The sequence below is a fragment of the Oncorhynchus masou genome, chromosome 27 (assembly GCF_036934945.1).
Source record: "Oncorhynchus masou masou isolate Uvic2021 chromosome 27, UVic_Omas_1.1, whole genome shotgun sequence".
NCBI lineage: Eukaryota > Metazoa > Chordata > Actinopteri > Salmoniformes > Salmonidae > Oncorhynchus > Oncorhynchus masou.
In genome coordinates, this window is record NC_088238.1 from 29635995 (window position 1) to 29654438 (window position 18444).

Below are 18444 nucleotides of genomic sequence, written 5' to 3' on the forward strand. Positions count from 1 at the left end.
ATTTTGCTGAGTTACAGTTCATATATGAAAATCAGTCAATTGAAATAAATTCATTAGACCCTAATCTATGGATTTCACATGACTGGGCAGGGGCGGAGCCATAGGTCCACCCAATCAGAATGTGTTTTCCCCCACAAAAGGGCTTTATTACAGACAGAAATACTCCTGTTTCATCAGCTGTCCGAGTGGCTGGTCTCAGACAATCCCACAGGTGAAGAAGACAGATTTGGAGTTCTTGGGGTGGCGTGGTTACACATGGCCAGCGGTGGAGGCGAGTTGGACATACTGCCAAATTCTCTAATTTATTTAACTAGGCAAGACAGTTAAGAACAAATTCTTACTTTCAATGACAACCTAGGAGCAGTGGGTTAACTGCCTTGTTCAGGGGTAGAACAACAGATTTTTTTCTCGTCTGCTCAGGGATTCGATCTTGCAACATTTCGGTTACTAGTCCATCACTCACCACTAGGTTACCTGCCGCACCGAGGATGTGGTAGAGAAATTAACATTAGATCTCTATATTAGATCTCTGGCAACAGCTTTGGTGTACATTCCTGCAGTCAGCATGCCCCCTCAAAACTTGAGGTCATCTGTGGCATTGTGTTGGGTGACAAAACTGCAAATTTTAGAGTGGCCTTTTATTATCCCTAGCACAAAGTGCATCTGTGTAATGATCATGCTGTTTAATCAGCTTCTTGATATGCCACACCTGTCAGGGGGGGGTGGACTATCTTGACAAATGATAAAATGCTTACAAATTTGTGCACAGCATTTGAGAAATATGTTTTTTGTGCAGATGGAAAATTTCTGAGATTTTATTTCAGGTCATGAAACCAACACTTGTTGCATTTATATGATGTATTATGCATTTGATTAAATACACATCACACCTTCTGTATCTGAGCAGGCAGAGGTCAAGTCATGTCTGTATCCATTAGATTCTGTATAAAGAAAAGCACTATATAAATTAAAATCTAGTCGGTTTTTTAAATTGCTAACAAGCGTCAGTCAATGCTGAAGCCACTTTTTGAAAACTCTTCAGTCTGCATTATAAACATGCATTTTAGCCGAACAGTTAAGCTTACCTCAAACTCATTCATGTCTCAAAATAAGCTTGTTTGACCATAACTGGCAATAATTCTCACTCAGAAAGCATATATTGTCACTCATAACACACAGACCTAAAAAAAACACTAACAGGGAGTATTACATAAATTAACTTCTCTTTGAAGTTTGAATGATTTTTATAACATAAATAACACCTTTTCACTTATACTTTAGGACAGTCAATGTAACAAGAATGAATCAGATGCAGAAAATTAAGCAAGTAAGTAAGGACATCTGGTGATGTGGATGGTGGTCATAAACCTTCCACCTCCACGCAGAGAGAAACTCCTCTATGGTTTAGGAAGAGGGAGTCTGGAGGCAGGAATAGTACTGACATCCTGGGATGTGCAGCAAACCAGCCTGACTGCAGCAGAGTGGTGGAATGCTGCATTATCCCACACAACAACGAAGGTAGGGGAGTTTCTGGCCCCTCTCTCCTCCGCTGGCACAAGTCCATTACGCAGGTCATCCAGAAAATAAATGAGCCTCTGTATTGTAGGGGCCAATGAGTGGTTTGTGTAACAGCAAACCATCATTGGACAGTGCTGCACACATTGTGATGTTAGCTCCTCTCTGGCCTGGGACATCCACGGTTGCTCTCTGTCCAATCACATTTCGTCCCCTGGGGTGTGTTTTTGCCAGGTTGAATCCAGCTTCATCCACAAAGATGGATGTATGTGCAGTTTGCCTGGCTTCCATCTCCATTACTCTCTAAAATAGAGTAAAGCCACAGATTTACAGTACTTTACATTATGCTTAGCTGTGTATGTACCCTGTCTGGTTATTGAACAGACATCTTACCTGGACATATTGATACCGGAGTTCTTTCACACGTTCACCGTTTCTCCCAAAGGGTACAGTGTTCAACTGCTTCATCCTTTTGTTTCAATAGGACTCTGGCAATTGTTGTTGTGCTGACCGTATTTACATTCCCAAAAGTGATATTGTCTGCCAGCAACACAAAATAATCAATATATTTCAAAATGTCAATACATGTAAAAATGTGAACATACAGTATTCTACTGTAATATGTAGTTCAATAATTATTGAAAGATGCACGACTCACCTGTTGTTTTGCCGGAAAATTCGTACTATTGATACAACTGTTGAACGCTGCAGATTTGGTTGCAGACTTGGTTGCCTCTCTCAAAGACAGACCATGGTTTACAACATGGTCAATAATTGTGGCCCTTATCTCATCAGAGACCACCGCGCTTGGTCTTCCTCTCCTTTGTCCTCCACACATTCTCCCTCTCCCTGACACTCTTCTTTCCCCACCAACCTGTCTTCCTTGAGCCATGTTTCCGAACTAAATCATTCCAAAGCCGCCCTCTTTTGTCTGTTTGGTAACGAGACTAAAAACAGGACACTTGGGTAGGCGTCAGGCTGAAATTGCAATCAGCTGTGTTTGGAATGATGAAATAGTCTTCTGAGATTTTCTATATGTTTCAATCTGGTTACTGCAGAAATGCACAACATTTTTCATCCTTCTGTTTTGAATGTGTTTGTAACAGTTTTGGAAACAGTGTGTTAGCATTTGAAAACATGTGCTGCAAATATGTAGTTTTGCAGGTGGTGGAGTATGAATGAGAAAAGAGTTCTTGGTTTACGGAGATGCATTTTGTGTGAAAACAATGAAAAATGATTCACAGTTTGGTCCACATACACTTTTGTTTCGCTGACTGTGTTAAGAGTTTTGACAATGTGACTTCGGTTTTGACCAATGCATGTTAGCAATTGAAAAAAACTGTAATAGCAACCCCACTTTTCCCTTTCTCTCTTTCTCTCTCTCTCGTTCTCTTTATTTCTCCCCCTCTTTCTTTCTCTCTCTCAGGGTGGGTGGTGTATCGTATGAGGAGCGCTCAGTATTCTCAGCCTGTAACTCCGACTGTGTTTGTTCAGGCAGAGACTGGGACCCTGTCTGTGGAGAGAACGGCATCACGTACGTCTCTCCCTGCCTGGCTGGCTGCCAGACCTCCACAGGATCAGGGAAGAACACGGTGAGATGAGGATCATTGCCAGCACTGAGGCTGCATCCCAAAATGGCACACCCTTCACTGTATAGTGTACTACTTTTGGGCTCTGTTTAAAAGTAGTACACTATATAGGGAATAGGGTGCCATTTGAGATGCAAACTGATATATCATATTATTGATTCATAAACTTGTGAGCAACAGGGTGGGGTCAATTCCATTTTAATTTCAGTACGATTGCAGTCGGAATTGACTCGCACCCTGGTGGGTTTATGGATAACTTTTGTGTGTGTGCGTGTCTCTGTGCGTGTCTCTGTCCTGTCTCTGTGTGTGTGTGTGCCTCTGCAGGTGTTCTCTAACTGTAGCTGTGTGGTGGCAGCAGGAATGAGCAGTGGTAACCTGACAGCCAGTGTAGGCCACTGTCCTCACAGAGACGACTGTGACCGTGTCTTCCCTTACTTCCTGGCTCTTTCTGTCATCACTTCCTTTATCATCTCCCTGGGTGGCACGCCAGGCTACATGGTCCTCATCAGGTCAGTGACACACACACATACACCCACCCATACACTCAAACAAGAAAGGATGGTCATAGCAGTTGGCAAGAAAGTACAAAGAAATCTGGGACTACGACAAGGCACCTTAAAGGGGAAATAATCAGAAGCCCCGTTTGTACCTGGTTCTAACATGCGTCCGTTGTCCTGATCGTGCCACATTCTGATTGTGCCCACATTGGTCGACAGGTGTAGACAATCAAAATACGCATTATGATCTGGTTGTGATTGCATCTTCGACTGCCTCCGGAGGTAGTCGAAGACGCATCTTGTACGAATATCCTTGGTGTAAATGAATTCGAACAATGAAAGTGTATACATTTGGCCAATGTCACGGTTGTCCCAGCCTCTTAAAAAAACCACACCAGCCAGTCTTTAGAAACCAAGTGCCAACTGGCACGCCGCAGTCCAATACCGCGTCCAGCTCTGATTAAAATGGCATATAGAAATAAAGATATTTATGAAGGGATATTATCCTGAATAAGAGAAAAGGGGTTATAATATTTGAAAACATCTTAGGCAACAGAAAGGCCAAGGAATTCAGAGATGCACTTTGTAGCTTACTCTGTAACTTAACCTGTTTCTGTTTTTACTGTGTGCATTAGGGCCTAAGTGTCATTTTTATTTGTACTGTGCGATAATTGTATTTTGTACATACATCCGGACACTCAGCTTGTTTGTGTGGTGACGTTTTTAGGGATTGGAGAGATTCTCTGAATAGTTATCGGGACAGTAAGTCTATTATGCCTTAAATCGTTGGATAACCAAAGTAGGCTGTAATAATGAGTCTAAAACTATTGACTATAAAAGCGTGCTGTTTTCTGTCGATGTAATACAGTTTGTGTCATAATGGGAGGTCCAAGGCAGGTTGGATTCATTTGCATACAGGGAGGGACCAGGGAATCTGGTCACAGTTGGGACGAAGTGGGCAGATAAAAGACAGATCTCGATCAGATAGTGATCGGATCATCTTGATCGGATGATGGCAACCACATGTTAATGCAAGGTGTAACCATGGCTACTGAGAAACCAGTGGTGGAAAAAGTACTCATTTGTCATACTTGAGTAAAAGTATAGATACCTTAATAGCCAATTAATCAAGTAAAGGTCAAAGTCAGCCAGTAAAATACTACTTGAGTAAAAATCTAAAAGTATTTGGTTTGAAATATAGTTAAGTATCAAAAGTAATTGAATTTCTAAAATATAAGCATCCAAAGTAAAAATATAAATCATTTAAAATTCCTTATATTAAGCAAAGCAGACGGCAGCATTTTCTTGTTTTTAAAATGTATGGATAGCCAGGGGCACACTCCAACACTCAGACATCATTTACAAAACAATACATTTGTGTTTAGTGAGTCCGCCAGGCCAGACCACGTGTTCACTTGATAGGTGCTTTAATTTTTATTTTTTTACCCCCCTTTCTCGTAGTATCCAATTAGTAGTAGTTACTGTCTTTCTCATCGCTACAACTCCCGTACGGGCTCGGGAGAGACAAAGGTTGAGAGCCATGTGTCTACCAATGTGTCGGAGGAAACACCATGCACCTAGCGACCTGGTCAGCACGCACTGCGCCCGGCCCGCCACAGGAGTCGCTAGTGTGCGATGAGACAAGGATATCCCTACCGGCCAAATCCTCCCTAACCCGGACGACGCTAGGCCAATTGTGCGTCGCCCCATTGACCTCCCGGTCGCAGCTGGTGGCACAGCTAGCACTGCGCAACCCGGGACCACTGCGCCACCCGGGAGGCCTGTGCTTGAATTTGACCATTTTCCTGTCCTTTGATTGTCAGGGAAAATGTATGGAGTAAAAAGTACATTATTTTCTTTACGAATGTAGTGAAGTAAAAGTAGTCAAAATATTAATAGTAAAGTACCATTTCCCCAAAAAATGACTTAAGTAGTACTTTAAAGTATTTTTACTTAAGTACTTTACACCACTGAAGAAAAGCTAACCTGTGAAATGGGCTCACAATGGGTGACAGAGTGGCTGACAGAAGTTGAATGTGGTCTGTGTATCAGACTTAGGGCGTGATTCAATTCAACTGCGCTTTGTCTACAATGCACCATTTCGTGATCATTTTTGATTGAGCTGACATATGCAGTGTTTACAACGCGGAAACATTGCCTTTAAAAGCTGCATAGCAGACAAATCACGATCAGATTGAAATCCGGCCTTAAAGGACCGTGTTGCAACCATAGAGAATGATAGAGGCCTCTAGTGGTCAAAAGGCCATATTAGCCTGGGCAGTGCCATTGAGGACTTCCACCATTTTAATGTAGTCAACTGTGTGGGACTTCCAACTTTATTGGCTGGAGTCATGTCCAACCGGGTCATCAGGAGGGATCTGCCAATTGAGAAGAAGAAAATGTAAATAGAGAGAGCCTCTATAGAGTCATAATATTCGTCGAACAGGGAATTGGTTCCAATCGTTTTCCCACCATTAACAGCTAATTAGCATTTCCCTTTTGGGAGGTAAATACAGGCAAATATATTGATAAAAGTCACCTTGTCTTAGAGAGATTTACAGTTATCAAAACGTCACGCCAGGGTAAGCCTACACGAAACACAGCCCTAATTCTAAGTGTTTCTAAAATCCCCAATGGGGAAAAATGAATGGTGCAAAAACAATTGGGACCATTTCCCTGTTTGACCGCTAGGTTTTATGGGTATTATGGTGGCAGGTAGTCTAGCGGTTAGCGTGTTGGGCCGTTAACCGAAAGGTTGCAAGAACGAATCCCTAAGCTGACAAGGTAAAAATCTGCCGTTCTGCCCCATGAACAAGGCAGTTAACCCACTGTTCCTTTGCCGTCATTGTAAATAAGGTTGCAACAGACTTTATAGAGGGTGAGGAGACGGTCAAATAGCGTTTTCAGATGATTGAATTACGTCCTCTAGATTCGTGGTCTGACTGGACTGAGAGAGAAGTTTTTATGAGTCAGCTCATTGTTCTTCCTGCTCTCTCCCTGTGTGTCTATCCAGGGCTATAGTAGTAAACATAGATTCAGTACACTTTATGTACATTTGATTTAAATCTTTATCCCACGGCATACTTCAAAGAGGTTACAGGAAAGTCAGCAATAGAGGATTTCACTGTATATCAGAAAAGTAGAATGTGATTTGAAGCAATACTGTTACTGGCTAAAATTAGTCCTTAATTAGCAAATGTACACACACACAGACAAAATCATACACACACACCAGAAATCCAGCAGATCTGCCCAAAGCTTGATCAGCTGACCCCGATGAAATGTGTTGCCCTTACTGGGACAAATTTAAGTTACTGGCAGTGCCCTATTTGCTTTTTGTTTTGATATTTTTAGAGCGTCTTAGTTGTCTGAGTTGGGTCTGCTTCTTCTATTTTTGCTCTGGGTCTTGAGAGAACAGCTGAATAGCAAGGTAGTAAGGGCAGACCTTTCTGATGGTGAACTACCTTGCTCTACCAACGGAAGCCAGTAGTACTCACTCTTTGGTACTCACTGGCTACGTCAGAGAACGTCACAAGTCAGCTAACTGTATGTCAACAACAATAGTCTTTTGAGTTGACCTTTAAAGCTGTCTTGAGTATGCAAACTTAATAATGAACCATAACTCAATTGTTTCATTTCATGTATACTATCTTCAGATCTATGTCTATTATCTGTATTCATAGTTATGTTAAAGTTCAAGTTGATGATGGTGTTCTCCCATGCAGGTGTATCAAGCCTCAACTGAAGTCCTTAGCTCTGGGGTTCCATACTCTGTCCACACGTACACTTGGTGAGTCAATACTGTCAGATCACAGATCTAGGATCAGTTTACTACCCAAAATGTTAACAGATGGGGGGCACAAAACTGACCTTAGATCAGCGTCTAGGGGGAACATCCTCCTACTCCTGTCTGATCAAGACATACCAGTCCCACAGCCAGCGCTCTGCAGCTTAGCAACACTGATATAAAACTAGCTGCAGCCAGTTTGTTTCCAAGTCACACATTTCTCCACTAATCAGCTTCTATTGGATTAAAACCCTGAACAAAATCCAAAAGTATTACTTGTGAATCAGGTGTGTTAGCTCTGGGTTGGAACACAATCCTGCACACATTGCCCTTTTCCATGACCAAGATTAGCCATCTCCGTATTACTGGTAGATCATTTTGTGTGTATTTGTGTTATAACAGCGGGCATCCCAGCGCCCATCTACTTTGGGGCGATCATCGACACCACGTGTCTGAAGTGGGGCCAGAAGAGATGCGGAGGGAGAGGAGCCTGTCGGATATATAACACTACAGCATATAGGTAATACACACATACACACTACTGGGCCATGTTTCAGAAAGCAGGTTAAACAAACTCTGAGTTTAAACCTGAACTCTGGGTTGACTAACTCTGAGCTGTCAAAAGTTTTCGGTTTCAGAACAGGTGATAACAATTAGTTCAATCAACTCCGAGTTAAGTTAACCCTGAGTAAAGCACGAGGATATAAAAAGCCCTCAATGGAACACAGATAACATGATTCATCATGGCAACAGGAGAAAAAAGGGCTTCTCCCCAGTGGAGTTAGAAATATTAATGAATGCGTATGCAGAATATGAGTATATATTTAAGAAAAACAGCAATGCAGCAGCAGCAGAAGAACGTGAGCTGTCGTGGCAGAAAGTTGCTGACCGAGTCTATGCGTGAGTATTAATTGAAAACATTTTTTTATTTTTTTATCTTGAGTGTTCCACATATTCAACATTTCTATATATTGTGTGTGTGTGTTTAATAGTTATGCAGGTGCAAACCAACAGGCACAAAACATAGTTGGCGGCAACTTCAAACAGGTAAGGTATAATTTCATGACAAGCAATTGTGATGTTGTTTAGCCTACCCTACCTCATTAAACAGCATTCAGTGGCTACATTCAACATGTGATATATTTAAGTAGTTAGTGAAATGTCCTAAGCAAAAAAAGTTACTTTTTCAGCCATCCCAGCACTGCCAGTATTTAATATTGTCTATTAAAAAGTAACACCTAAATGCCTTTATATGTACAAGTCTCCAAATGTGTGCTTACTGGTCAAATCTGACCTCCATCATAGCCAATAGAAAAAAAGTCTGAGGGACAAAAAACAAGTGGGGGTCTACCACCACTCAGAGGCTGAAGAGATGGCCCTCAGTCAAAACAGTGGGCGACCTATTCCTGAAGGCATCTCTGTAGGAAGCTCATCTGACCCAACCACCCCCCAGGGCACAAGGGCCTACATAAGAGGTTAGTTATTCAAAGGATTGTATATTCATCCTTTTGCCAGTGTTACCTCAGTGACTCCCACCCATCCATCTTAGACACAACTTAGCACACTGATTTTCTTGCAGTGGTACAATTCTTTGTCATTGACTGCTGTTACTTTTTCAGATTCTTAGTTGTCCTTCAGATGACATCATTCTATTTTAAGGTGACTCTGAGTTATATATTAGAAAGGTTGTGATGTGACCTGCACACTGTTGTAAAATCAAACTTCAAATTAGGTGGGGCACTTTTCTGGGTAAAGTTGCAATTGAACGGTCTAATCGTCATCTTCTACCAGTTACTGAAGGTGTAATCTGTCTGGTGTAGCCTTCTGCCATAACAGACTTCCATGCAGTTGTACGTATTCTTAATATTCCACGGATTTTTCAGAATGGGTTGGAGTAGAACACCAAAATTATGATGATGATGATGATGATGATGATGGAGACACCTTGTCAACTGCCACAGAGAGGGAAGATACAGAGAGACCCATTGAGGTTTACACCTTAAAAATCACATCTAACAGTTGATGATAGTGTTGTACCATAATAAAACTTGCACCTTCTTTTTCTCTAACAGAGCAATGCTGGAAATTACAAAGAGGAAGAGGGTCCATCCACCTCCACAGCCCAACTTACTCTCAGTAAGATGTTCAGCATGGGCCCATGACTAACTAGACCTGGCACTGTGAAATTCAATGTCTTTTTTTTCTGTGTTCCTATAGCTCTCTGTGAAACAGCGGTACAAGGTGTACTTAGAGAAACAAATGGAAAAATGTCATTTACAAGGCTGCAGATTTAAACAAATAGAAATACAACTGCTGGAGCATCAGTTAAAGGTGGTGAGATGCCCACAGGTAGAACATCAGTTAAAGGTGGTGAGGTGCCCACAGGTAGAACATCAGTTAAAGGTGGTGAGATGCCCACAGGTAGAACATCTGTTAAAGGTGGGTGAAGTGCCCACAGGTAGAACATCAGTTAAAGGTGAGTGAGGTGCCCACAGGTAGAACATCTGTTAATGGTGGTGAGGTGCCCACAGGTAGAACATCTGTTAAAGGTGGTGAGATGCCCACAGGTAGAACATCTGTTAAAGGTGGGTGAGGTGCCCACAGGTAGAACATCAGTTAAAGGTGAGTGAGGTGCCCACAGGTAGAACATCAGTTAATGGTGGTGAGGTGCCCACAGGTAGAACATCAGTTAAAGGTGAGTGTGGTGCCCACAGATAGAACATCAGTTAAAGGTGGTGAGGGGCCCACAGGTAGAACATCAGTTAAAGGTGGTGAGGTGCCCACAGGTAGAACATCAGTTAAAGGTGCTGAGGTGCCCACGGGTAGAACATCAGTTAAAGGTACTGAGGTGTCCACAGGTAGAACATCAGTTAAAGGTGCTGAGGTGCCCACAGGTAGAACATCAGTTAAAGGTGAGTGAGGTGCCCACAGGTAGAACATCAGTTAAAGGTGGTGAGGTGCCCACAGGTAGAACATCAGTTAAAGGTGAGTGAGGTGCCCACAGGTAGAACATCAGTTAATGGTGGTGAGGTGCCCACAGGTAGAACATCAGTTAAAGGTGAGTGTGCCCACAGGAACATCAGTTAAAGGTGGTGAGGGGCCCATCATCAGTTAAAAGTGTGGGTGAGGTGAACCAGTTAAAGGTGCTGAGGTGCCCAGGTAGAACATCAGTTAAAGGTGAGTGAGGTGCCCACAGGTAGAACATCAGTTAAAGGTGGTGAGGTGCCCACAGGTAGAACATCAGTTAAAGGGGGTGAGGTGCCCACAGGTAGAACATCAGTTAAAGGTGGGTGAGGTGCCCACAGGTAGAACATCAGTTAAAGGGGGTGAGATGCCCACAGGTAGAACATCAGTTAAAGGTGAGTGAGGTGCCCACAGGTAGAACATCAGTTAATGGTGGTGAGGTGCCCACAGGTAGAACATCTGTTAAAGGTGGTGAGATGCCCACAGGTAGAACATCTGTTAAAGGTGGGTGAGGTGCCCACAGGTAGAACATCAGTTAAAGGTGAGTGAGGTGCCCACAGGTAGAACATCAGTTAATGGTGGTGAGGTGCCCACAGGTAGAACATCAGTTAAAGGTGAGTGTGGTGCCCACAGATAGAACATCAGTTAAAGGTGGTGAGGGGCCCACAGGTAGAACATCAGTTAAAGGTGGTGAGGTGCCCACAGGTAGAACATCAGTTAAAGGTGCTGAGGTGCCCACAGGTAGAACATCAGTTAAAGGTACTGAGGTGTCCACAGGTAGAACATCAGTTAAAGGTGCTGAGGTGCCCACAGGTAGAACATCAGTTAAAGGTGAGTGAGGTGCCCACAGGTAGAACATCAGTTAAAGGTGGTGAACAGGTAGAACATCAGTTAAAGGTGAGTGAGGTGCCCACAGGTAGAACATCAGTTAATGGTGGTGAGGTGCCCACAGGTAGAACATCAGTTAAAGGTGAGTGTGGTGCCCACAGATAGAACATCAGTTAAAGGTGGTGAGGGGCCCACAGGTAGAACATCAGTTAAAAGTGGTGAGGTGCCCACAGGTAGAACATCAGTTAAAGGTGCTGAGGTGCCCACAGGTAGAACATCAGTTAAAGGTGAGTGAGGTGCCCACAGGTAGAACATCAGTTAAAGGGGGTGAGGTGCCCACAGGTAGAACATCAGTTAAAGGTGGGTGAGGTGCCCACAGGTAGAACATCAGTTAAAGGGGGTGAGATGCCCACAGGTAGAACATCAGTTAAAGGGGGTGAGATGCCCACAGGTAGAACATCAGTTAAAAGTGGTGAGGTGCCCAAAGGTAGAACATCAGTTAAAGGTGGGTGAGGTGCCCACAGGTGGAGAATTTTACTAGTTTGAACAACACAAAACAATACTAACTACTGTACTGCATTTGTACTTGCAGGAAATAAAGAAGACTTCATAAAAAGAAAGGCATATTATCTTTATTTGACACTGGGGAGGTGAAGGGTCAATCAGAAATGATGGTAGAATATTGTGTCTCTGACTGCTCTTCCATCTGGTGCGTCAGCGGGGTGGTCAGGATCATTACCAGGATTGTTCACTGGTTGAGTTGGACATTGATCTCCTCTAATTGTGGCAATGTTGTGGAGAATCACCCATGCCACAATAATGTCACATGCCCTTTCTGGGGTGACCCTGAGCCTACGAAGGCACTGGACCCGGGCCTTGAGCATCCCAATGGTCATCTCTACCCTGGCTCGTGTCCTGCAGTGAGCCAAGTTATAACGTTGCTGCGAGCCAGGCTCAGGATCGGGGTAAGGGGTCAGAAAATAGGGTTGGCAGGGGTATCCTCTGTCACCGAGCAGGTAACCATTGAATTCTCCTATGAAAATACGAGGATACAGTTTACATTTTCAGTTGCAATAGGAGTAAGCAAAATATAGATTATAATAGGATATAGCTTTATATGACTCCTCACGGGCAAATCTAGCGCTCAATGTACACCCACAAAAGAAATTGCGAGTCATGCACAGACCCAGGCCACTTTGCTTCTACGTTGCTGATGATGTGGGCTGCATCACATGTGATCTTCACAGTGCAGAAGAGTAATATGCTGCAGTAGCTGGATTGTGAAGTATCTTTCATTTGGAATGCTAAAAGCTACTATTTAGGCCTACCTGCCCATTTAATGCTGTTGTAAAACTTCCTATTCACATAATCTCCTTCATTTACTGAAGGAGTTGTGATAGGAATGAGTGTCATCTATGCAGCCAATCACACCTGGAAACCCTAAAATATATAAACTTAACTGATTAGTGCTTCAAGTCTCAAAGCTTCATACTAAATAAATAAATAATTGCTTAGACTGATACCGGCAATTCTGTGGAATTCTTCTTTGATGAGTCTTGTGGGTCTGTGACTTGGGAACACCACAAAAGTGTACAGTAAACGTTTCATTCCAAGAGTCACATTTCTGACAGCCTGACAGACGGTTGCCATGGAAATATGCTCAGCGTCACCGATGTTATATAGAAAACTCCCGTTGGCAAAGTGCAACACAAAGAATTTGTTCCGAACTGAGAGCATGTCCACAATGTGTCATATGAACGATATGAGGGCTGAGAATATTGTTCAGATGAATGATCGATTGTGCAGAAAAATGGAAAAGCCCACAGATAATCATCAGGGAAGGATAAAACATCCAAGCGGGGTCTGATCACCCTCTCCTGACGGAGATTTCTGCAGTGTTTGTGCTTCAATAACAACTGGCTCTTCAAGAAAAGGACTCGCCATGTTTGACACCTCCTTCAGTCTGCAGACTTCAGCTAAAGAGGAGAAACTCTGGGTTAGTTGAAGAAAACCTTCCAGTGAGCAGGTTAGCTTCACGGAGTATGTTGGCATAGTAACTAACTCAGAGTTAAGCTGAACTGGCTTTGTGAAACCGTAAACCCAGAGTTTCCTTCAACTCTGAGTCAACTAACTGAGTTTTCACTAAACCTGCTTTCTGAAACAGGGCCCTGGTCAAGCCTGATACACAATCGCACACAGACAAAACACTTACTTCAAAGTGATAATGTTGGAGAGGCGTACCCTCTATAACATCAGATGCTGAACATTGATTTTCAAGCCAATATTGAAGGCAACCCCAGTAGACTTGCCACTTGGAAGCACCAGTGTAATGTCAAGTCTCTGAGTGTGTGTATCCCTTGGTCTCTCTCTCCTCAGGATAGCTTACCTGGGTCTGACTATGGGCCTGAGGACAGTTTCCTTTCTGCTGTGTATACTGGGATTCGTGCTGCTCAAACAACACCTGCGGAGAGAGGAATGCAGCGCCCACCAAGTGGCCAATGGCGGAGCAGAACTGGAGGCACTCAGGAAAGAGGAGGTCCTAGCCTCCAACTCGGACCAATCGCTACAGACTTCCACAACAGACTACAACAACACAGAGAGAGAGACACGGCTGTGACAGTTTGAGACACAATCTCCCCTGATCCCTCACGTTACACACAGACACACACAAACACTAGATTTGCAGGAACCAACAACGGGCTGTGCCTGACCATCTCATCTCATAGAACATAAATGATGTATTTGTACTGTACCTGTCAAGGTTATGTATATTTAAAAATATACAGTTGAAGTCAGAAGTTTACATACACCTTAGCCAAATACATTTAAACTCAGTTTTCACAATTCCTGACATTTAATCCTAGTAAAAATTCCCTGTCTTAGGTCAGCACTTTATTTTAAGAATGTGAAATGTCAGAATAATAGTAGAATGATTTATTTCAGCTTTTATTTATTTTAACACATTCCCAGTGGGTCAGAAGTTTACATACACTCAATTAGTATTTGGTAGCATTGCCTTTAAATTGTTTCACTTGGGTCAAACATTTCGGGTAGCCTTCTACAAGCTTCCCACAATAAATTGAGTGAACTTTGTCCCATTCCTCCTGACAGAGCTTGTGTAACTGAGTCAGGTTTGAAGGCCTCCTTGCTCGCACACACTTTTTCAGTTCTGCCCACAAATTTTCAATAGGATTGAGGTCAGGGCTTTGTGATGGCCACTCCAGTACATTGACTTTGTTGTTCTTAAGCCATTTTTCCACAACTTTGTAAGTATGCTTGGGGTCATTGTCCATTTGGAAGACCTATTTGCGACCAAGCTTTAACTTCATGATGTCTTGAGATGTTGCTTCAATATATCCACAATTTCCATCCACATAATTTTCCATCTATTTTGTGAAGTGCACCAGTCCCCCACAACATGATGCTGCCACCCCCGTGCCTCACTGTTGGGATGGTGTTCTTCGGCTTGCAAGCCTCCCCCTTTTTCCTCCAAACATAACGATGGTCATTATGGCCAAACAGTTCTATTTTTGTTCCATTGACCAGAGGACATTTCTCTAAAAAGTACAATCTTTGTCCCGATGTGCAGTTGTAAGCTGTAGTCTGTTTTTTTATGGTGGTTTTGGAGCAGTGGCATCTTCCTTGCTGAGAGGTCTTTCATGTTATACCTTCAGGCGTTTGGAAATTGCTCCCAAGGATAAACCAGACATGCAGAGGTCTACAATTTTGTTTTCTGAGGTCTTGGCTGATTTCTTTTGATTTTCCCATGATGTCAAGCCAAGAGGCACTGAGTTTGAAGGTGAGCCTTGAAATACATCCACAGGTACACCTCCAATTGACTCAAATTATGTCAATTAGCCTATCAGAAGCTTCTAAAGCCATGACATAATTTTCTGGAATTTCCCAAGCTGTTTAAAGGCCCAGTCAACTTAGTGTATGTAAACTTCTGACCCACTGGAATTGTGATAGTCAATTATAGGTGAAATAATCCGTCTGTAAACAATTGCTGGAAAGATTATTTGTGTCATGCACAAAGCAGATGTCCTAACCGACTTGCCAAACCTATAGTTTGTTAACAAGAAATTTGTGGAGTGGTTGAAAAATGAGTTTTAATGACTCCGACCTAAGTGTATGTAAACTTCCGACTTCAGCTGTATATGTTTTTGATATAACTGAAGTATTTCATAGATGTACCTGCTGTATTTTACAAAACCACAAATGTAATTACATAGAATGTCATCTTTGTTGTTGGTACAAAGAAAGTATTTAATTGGATTTGTTAACAATTGGTTAATTGTTTTTACTGCAGCAAGAGTCCAGTTTCGGTCACTGAGTATTTTTGTAACAACTCTCAAGGTAGTCTACATTATAATATTGTTAGAAAGCTTCAATCTGTTGAAAGAGAATGTCAGACATTCTGCGCTTCTCTACTGTAACATTGCCAAATTGTGATCTCAATAGCCCTGCTTATACCTGGTTTTAACATGCACACTTATACACAGCAAATTGGTTAGTGTTACCTAGTGTTGATATTTCTGTTTAACATTTGGAGTGTTGATTCAGGTGGTTTAAAAGAATCCCGCTGTTGGTATTAATTAATAACTAGTGGTAAACCAAAACCACACCCATCAGTATCATATTTCCCAGCATGCTCTTACTGCAGGTAGATTTCTTGGAAATGTTTGTTTCGATATCTCTGTTTTTGCATGTACATTTATTGATTAAATAGTTTGATTCAACTCAAATATAACATGCATTTTTCTAAACTAATCAAATATGTTACTTGGATTTATTGTACCCGGCACTGAAATGGTTGTTCCAGTTTCAATTCTTTAGGTTGTCTCATCTCTTATCCTTCCCAAACCAGTAATCGGTGAACAAAAATTCAAAATGTTGGCTATCCCCACTCTGGCTGGATTACAATAGGAATTACACATCACAGCAATATGTGACCTGCAGGCCTGATTTTCCATGTAAATCACAAATTTATGGCATCTGATTTATGGTTAAATAATTACATTTAAATGATAACATAATTAACTTAAGATCTCACTTCATGAAGGCTATAGGATTGAAAACAGATGAATGCAACAACCATGTCTCTGTCATGGGTGGTATCTCTGCAATTTACTTAAAAGGCAAGGCACTCTGGGAAATATGCAAATAATGCTTTACACTAAGCAGTGTGTTAATTTACACTGAAAAGAGTGGACTGGTATAGACATTGCACCAGTGTTAAATGTAACATTCTCAGTGTTGATTTAACACTGGAGATTTTGCTGTGTAAGATCTGATCACAATACACCTTTTAATTGTCTACACCGGTCTAAAAATGTGGGCACCAACAGAATGTCGACAAAATCAGGACAAAGGACACATTAGCACCAGGTATAAACAGGGCTACTCTTCATCATGTCTGTGTGACTGTTATGCTACAGGAGATGCCACTGTGCCAGTTTACCGTAGCTGTTCTCTGCCTAAGGTGTGTTGCAGGAGTGTTCCTATTTCAGTTCTGATCAAATCCACTAGGTGGCAGTATTGCATACTGGTAGTAAATCCATCTCGGACTTGAAAATGTCAGTATTATTACAATGAATTGTGATACAATTAACAACTCAAAGATCATTATAGATATAAAATGCACATCCACTGGACCACTACACTGTCTACCATCAGTGACTATCCACTGTAGGTGCCATATTCATTAAGAGAAGTAAAGCAGATTTGCATAATTTATTGGTCAGTCTGTCTGAGTGTGTATAAATTGTGTACGTATGTTTGAAAGTTTTAGGGCTCTATTTAATCTGTATTGCTGAAGCTTTACAATTGCGAGAGAGAAATGTAAAGGTAATTTCCGATTGAGCAGCGTTTACCATGTATGCAGTCGCTACTACATTTGGAATATTGCCTTTATATTTTAAAAACACTGACGCTGAATTTCCCGCAATACTGATTGAATAGAGCCCTTAATGTGCCAAAATCTCTGAACAAAAACACCATGGTCAATTCTCAGGTTGTTCCTAAATTAGTGAATAAACATGTCTTTATATTATACAGGTGAATATTTCAATCACTTGGATTGGTGGACCAAATATATGTTGATTTGGCAAGAGATACCAAGAAACTTTTATTTTGAATGGCTTTGTTTTGTGAAGCAAATTAAATTAAATGGATGTCATTTCTCACTCGCTTAATTTTTTGGGGTATTTCTTCGATTAAACAAAGAGAATATCTTGTAAATGTTATACAATAATAAAACATTTTTAATATGGGATAACATGATTGAAGGTGGAGAACCCCCCCCCCCCACACACACACAAATAAATAAATAATAATAATTACATTAATAGTGAGGCATATTGAAATATTGCAACACTTTCTTACTCATCATTGTAAATCTTATTTGATGGTGGTGTGGCCACCAGCTGCATTAAGTATTGAAGTGCATCTCCTCATGGACTGCACCAGATTTTCCAGTTCTTGCTGTGAGATGTTACCCCACTATTCCACCAAGGCACCGGGCAAGTTCCCGGACATTCCTTGGGTGAATGGCCCTAGCCCTCACCCTCCGATCCAACAGGTCCCAGACGTGCTCAATGGGATTGACATCCGGGCTCTTCGCTGGCCATGGCAGAACGCAGACATTCCTGTCTTGCAGGAAATCACGCACAGAACGAGCAGTATGGCTGGTGGCATTGTCATGCTGGAGGGTCATGTCAGGATGAGCCTGCAGGACGGGTACCACATGAGGGAGGAGGATGTCTTCCCTGTAACGCACAGCGTTGAGATTGCCTACAATGACAACAAGCTCAGTCCGATGATGATGTGACACACCGCCCCAGACCATGACGAACCCTCCACCTCCAAATCAATCCCGCTCCAGAGTACAGGCCTCGGTGTAACGCTCATTCCTTCGACGATAAACGCGAATCCGATGATCACCCCTGGTGAGACAAAACCGCGGCTCGTCAGTGAAGAGCACTTTTTGCCAGTCCTGTCTGGTCCAGCGACGGTGGATTTGTGGCCATAGGTGACTTTGTTGCCAGTGATGTCTGGTGAGGAACTGCCTTACAACAGGCCTACTATTTCCAGCCTCTCTCAGCCTATTGCGGACAGTCTGAGCACTGGTGGAGGGATTGTACGTTCCTGGTGTAACTCGGGCAGTTGTTGTTGCCACACACGTAACGTTAGCTAACAAGCCAGCCAGCTAACGTTAGCTAGTTAAACAACAACCTCCAATACTCCACCCTCATTCACTTCCATT

The 18444-nt window shown here is 42.4% G+C and overlaps 1 protein-coding gene across 2 annotated transcripts in view; it reads left to right on the forward strand.

Moving 5' to 3' along the window:
• The window catches only part of LOC135515969 (solute carrier organic anion transporter family member 1C1-like), a 66751-nt gene extending 49393 nt beyond the window's left edge, over positions 1–17358 (forward strand). For both annotated transcript variants that reach the window (XM_064939877.1, XM_064939878.1), the window contains exons 11-15: positions 2942–3107; positions 3429–3613; positions 7327–7391; positions 7791–7908; positions 13557–17358. In XM_064939877.1, the coding sequence (XP_064795949.1) occupies positions 2942–3107; positions 3429–3613; positions 7327–7391; positions 7791–7908; positions 13557–13797 (775 nt within the window). In that variant the 3' untranslated portion in view covers positions 13798–17358. The remainder of the gene's footprint in view (positions 1–2941; positions 3108–3428; positions 3614–7326; positions 7392–7790; positions 7909–13556) is intronic.
• Positions 17359–18444: the final 1086 nt, after the last annotated feature.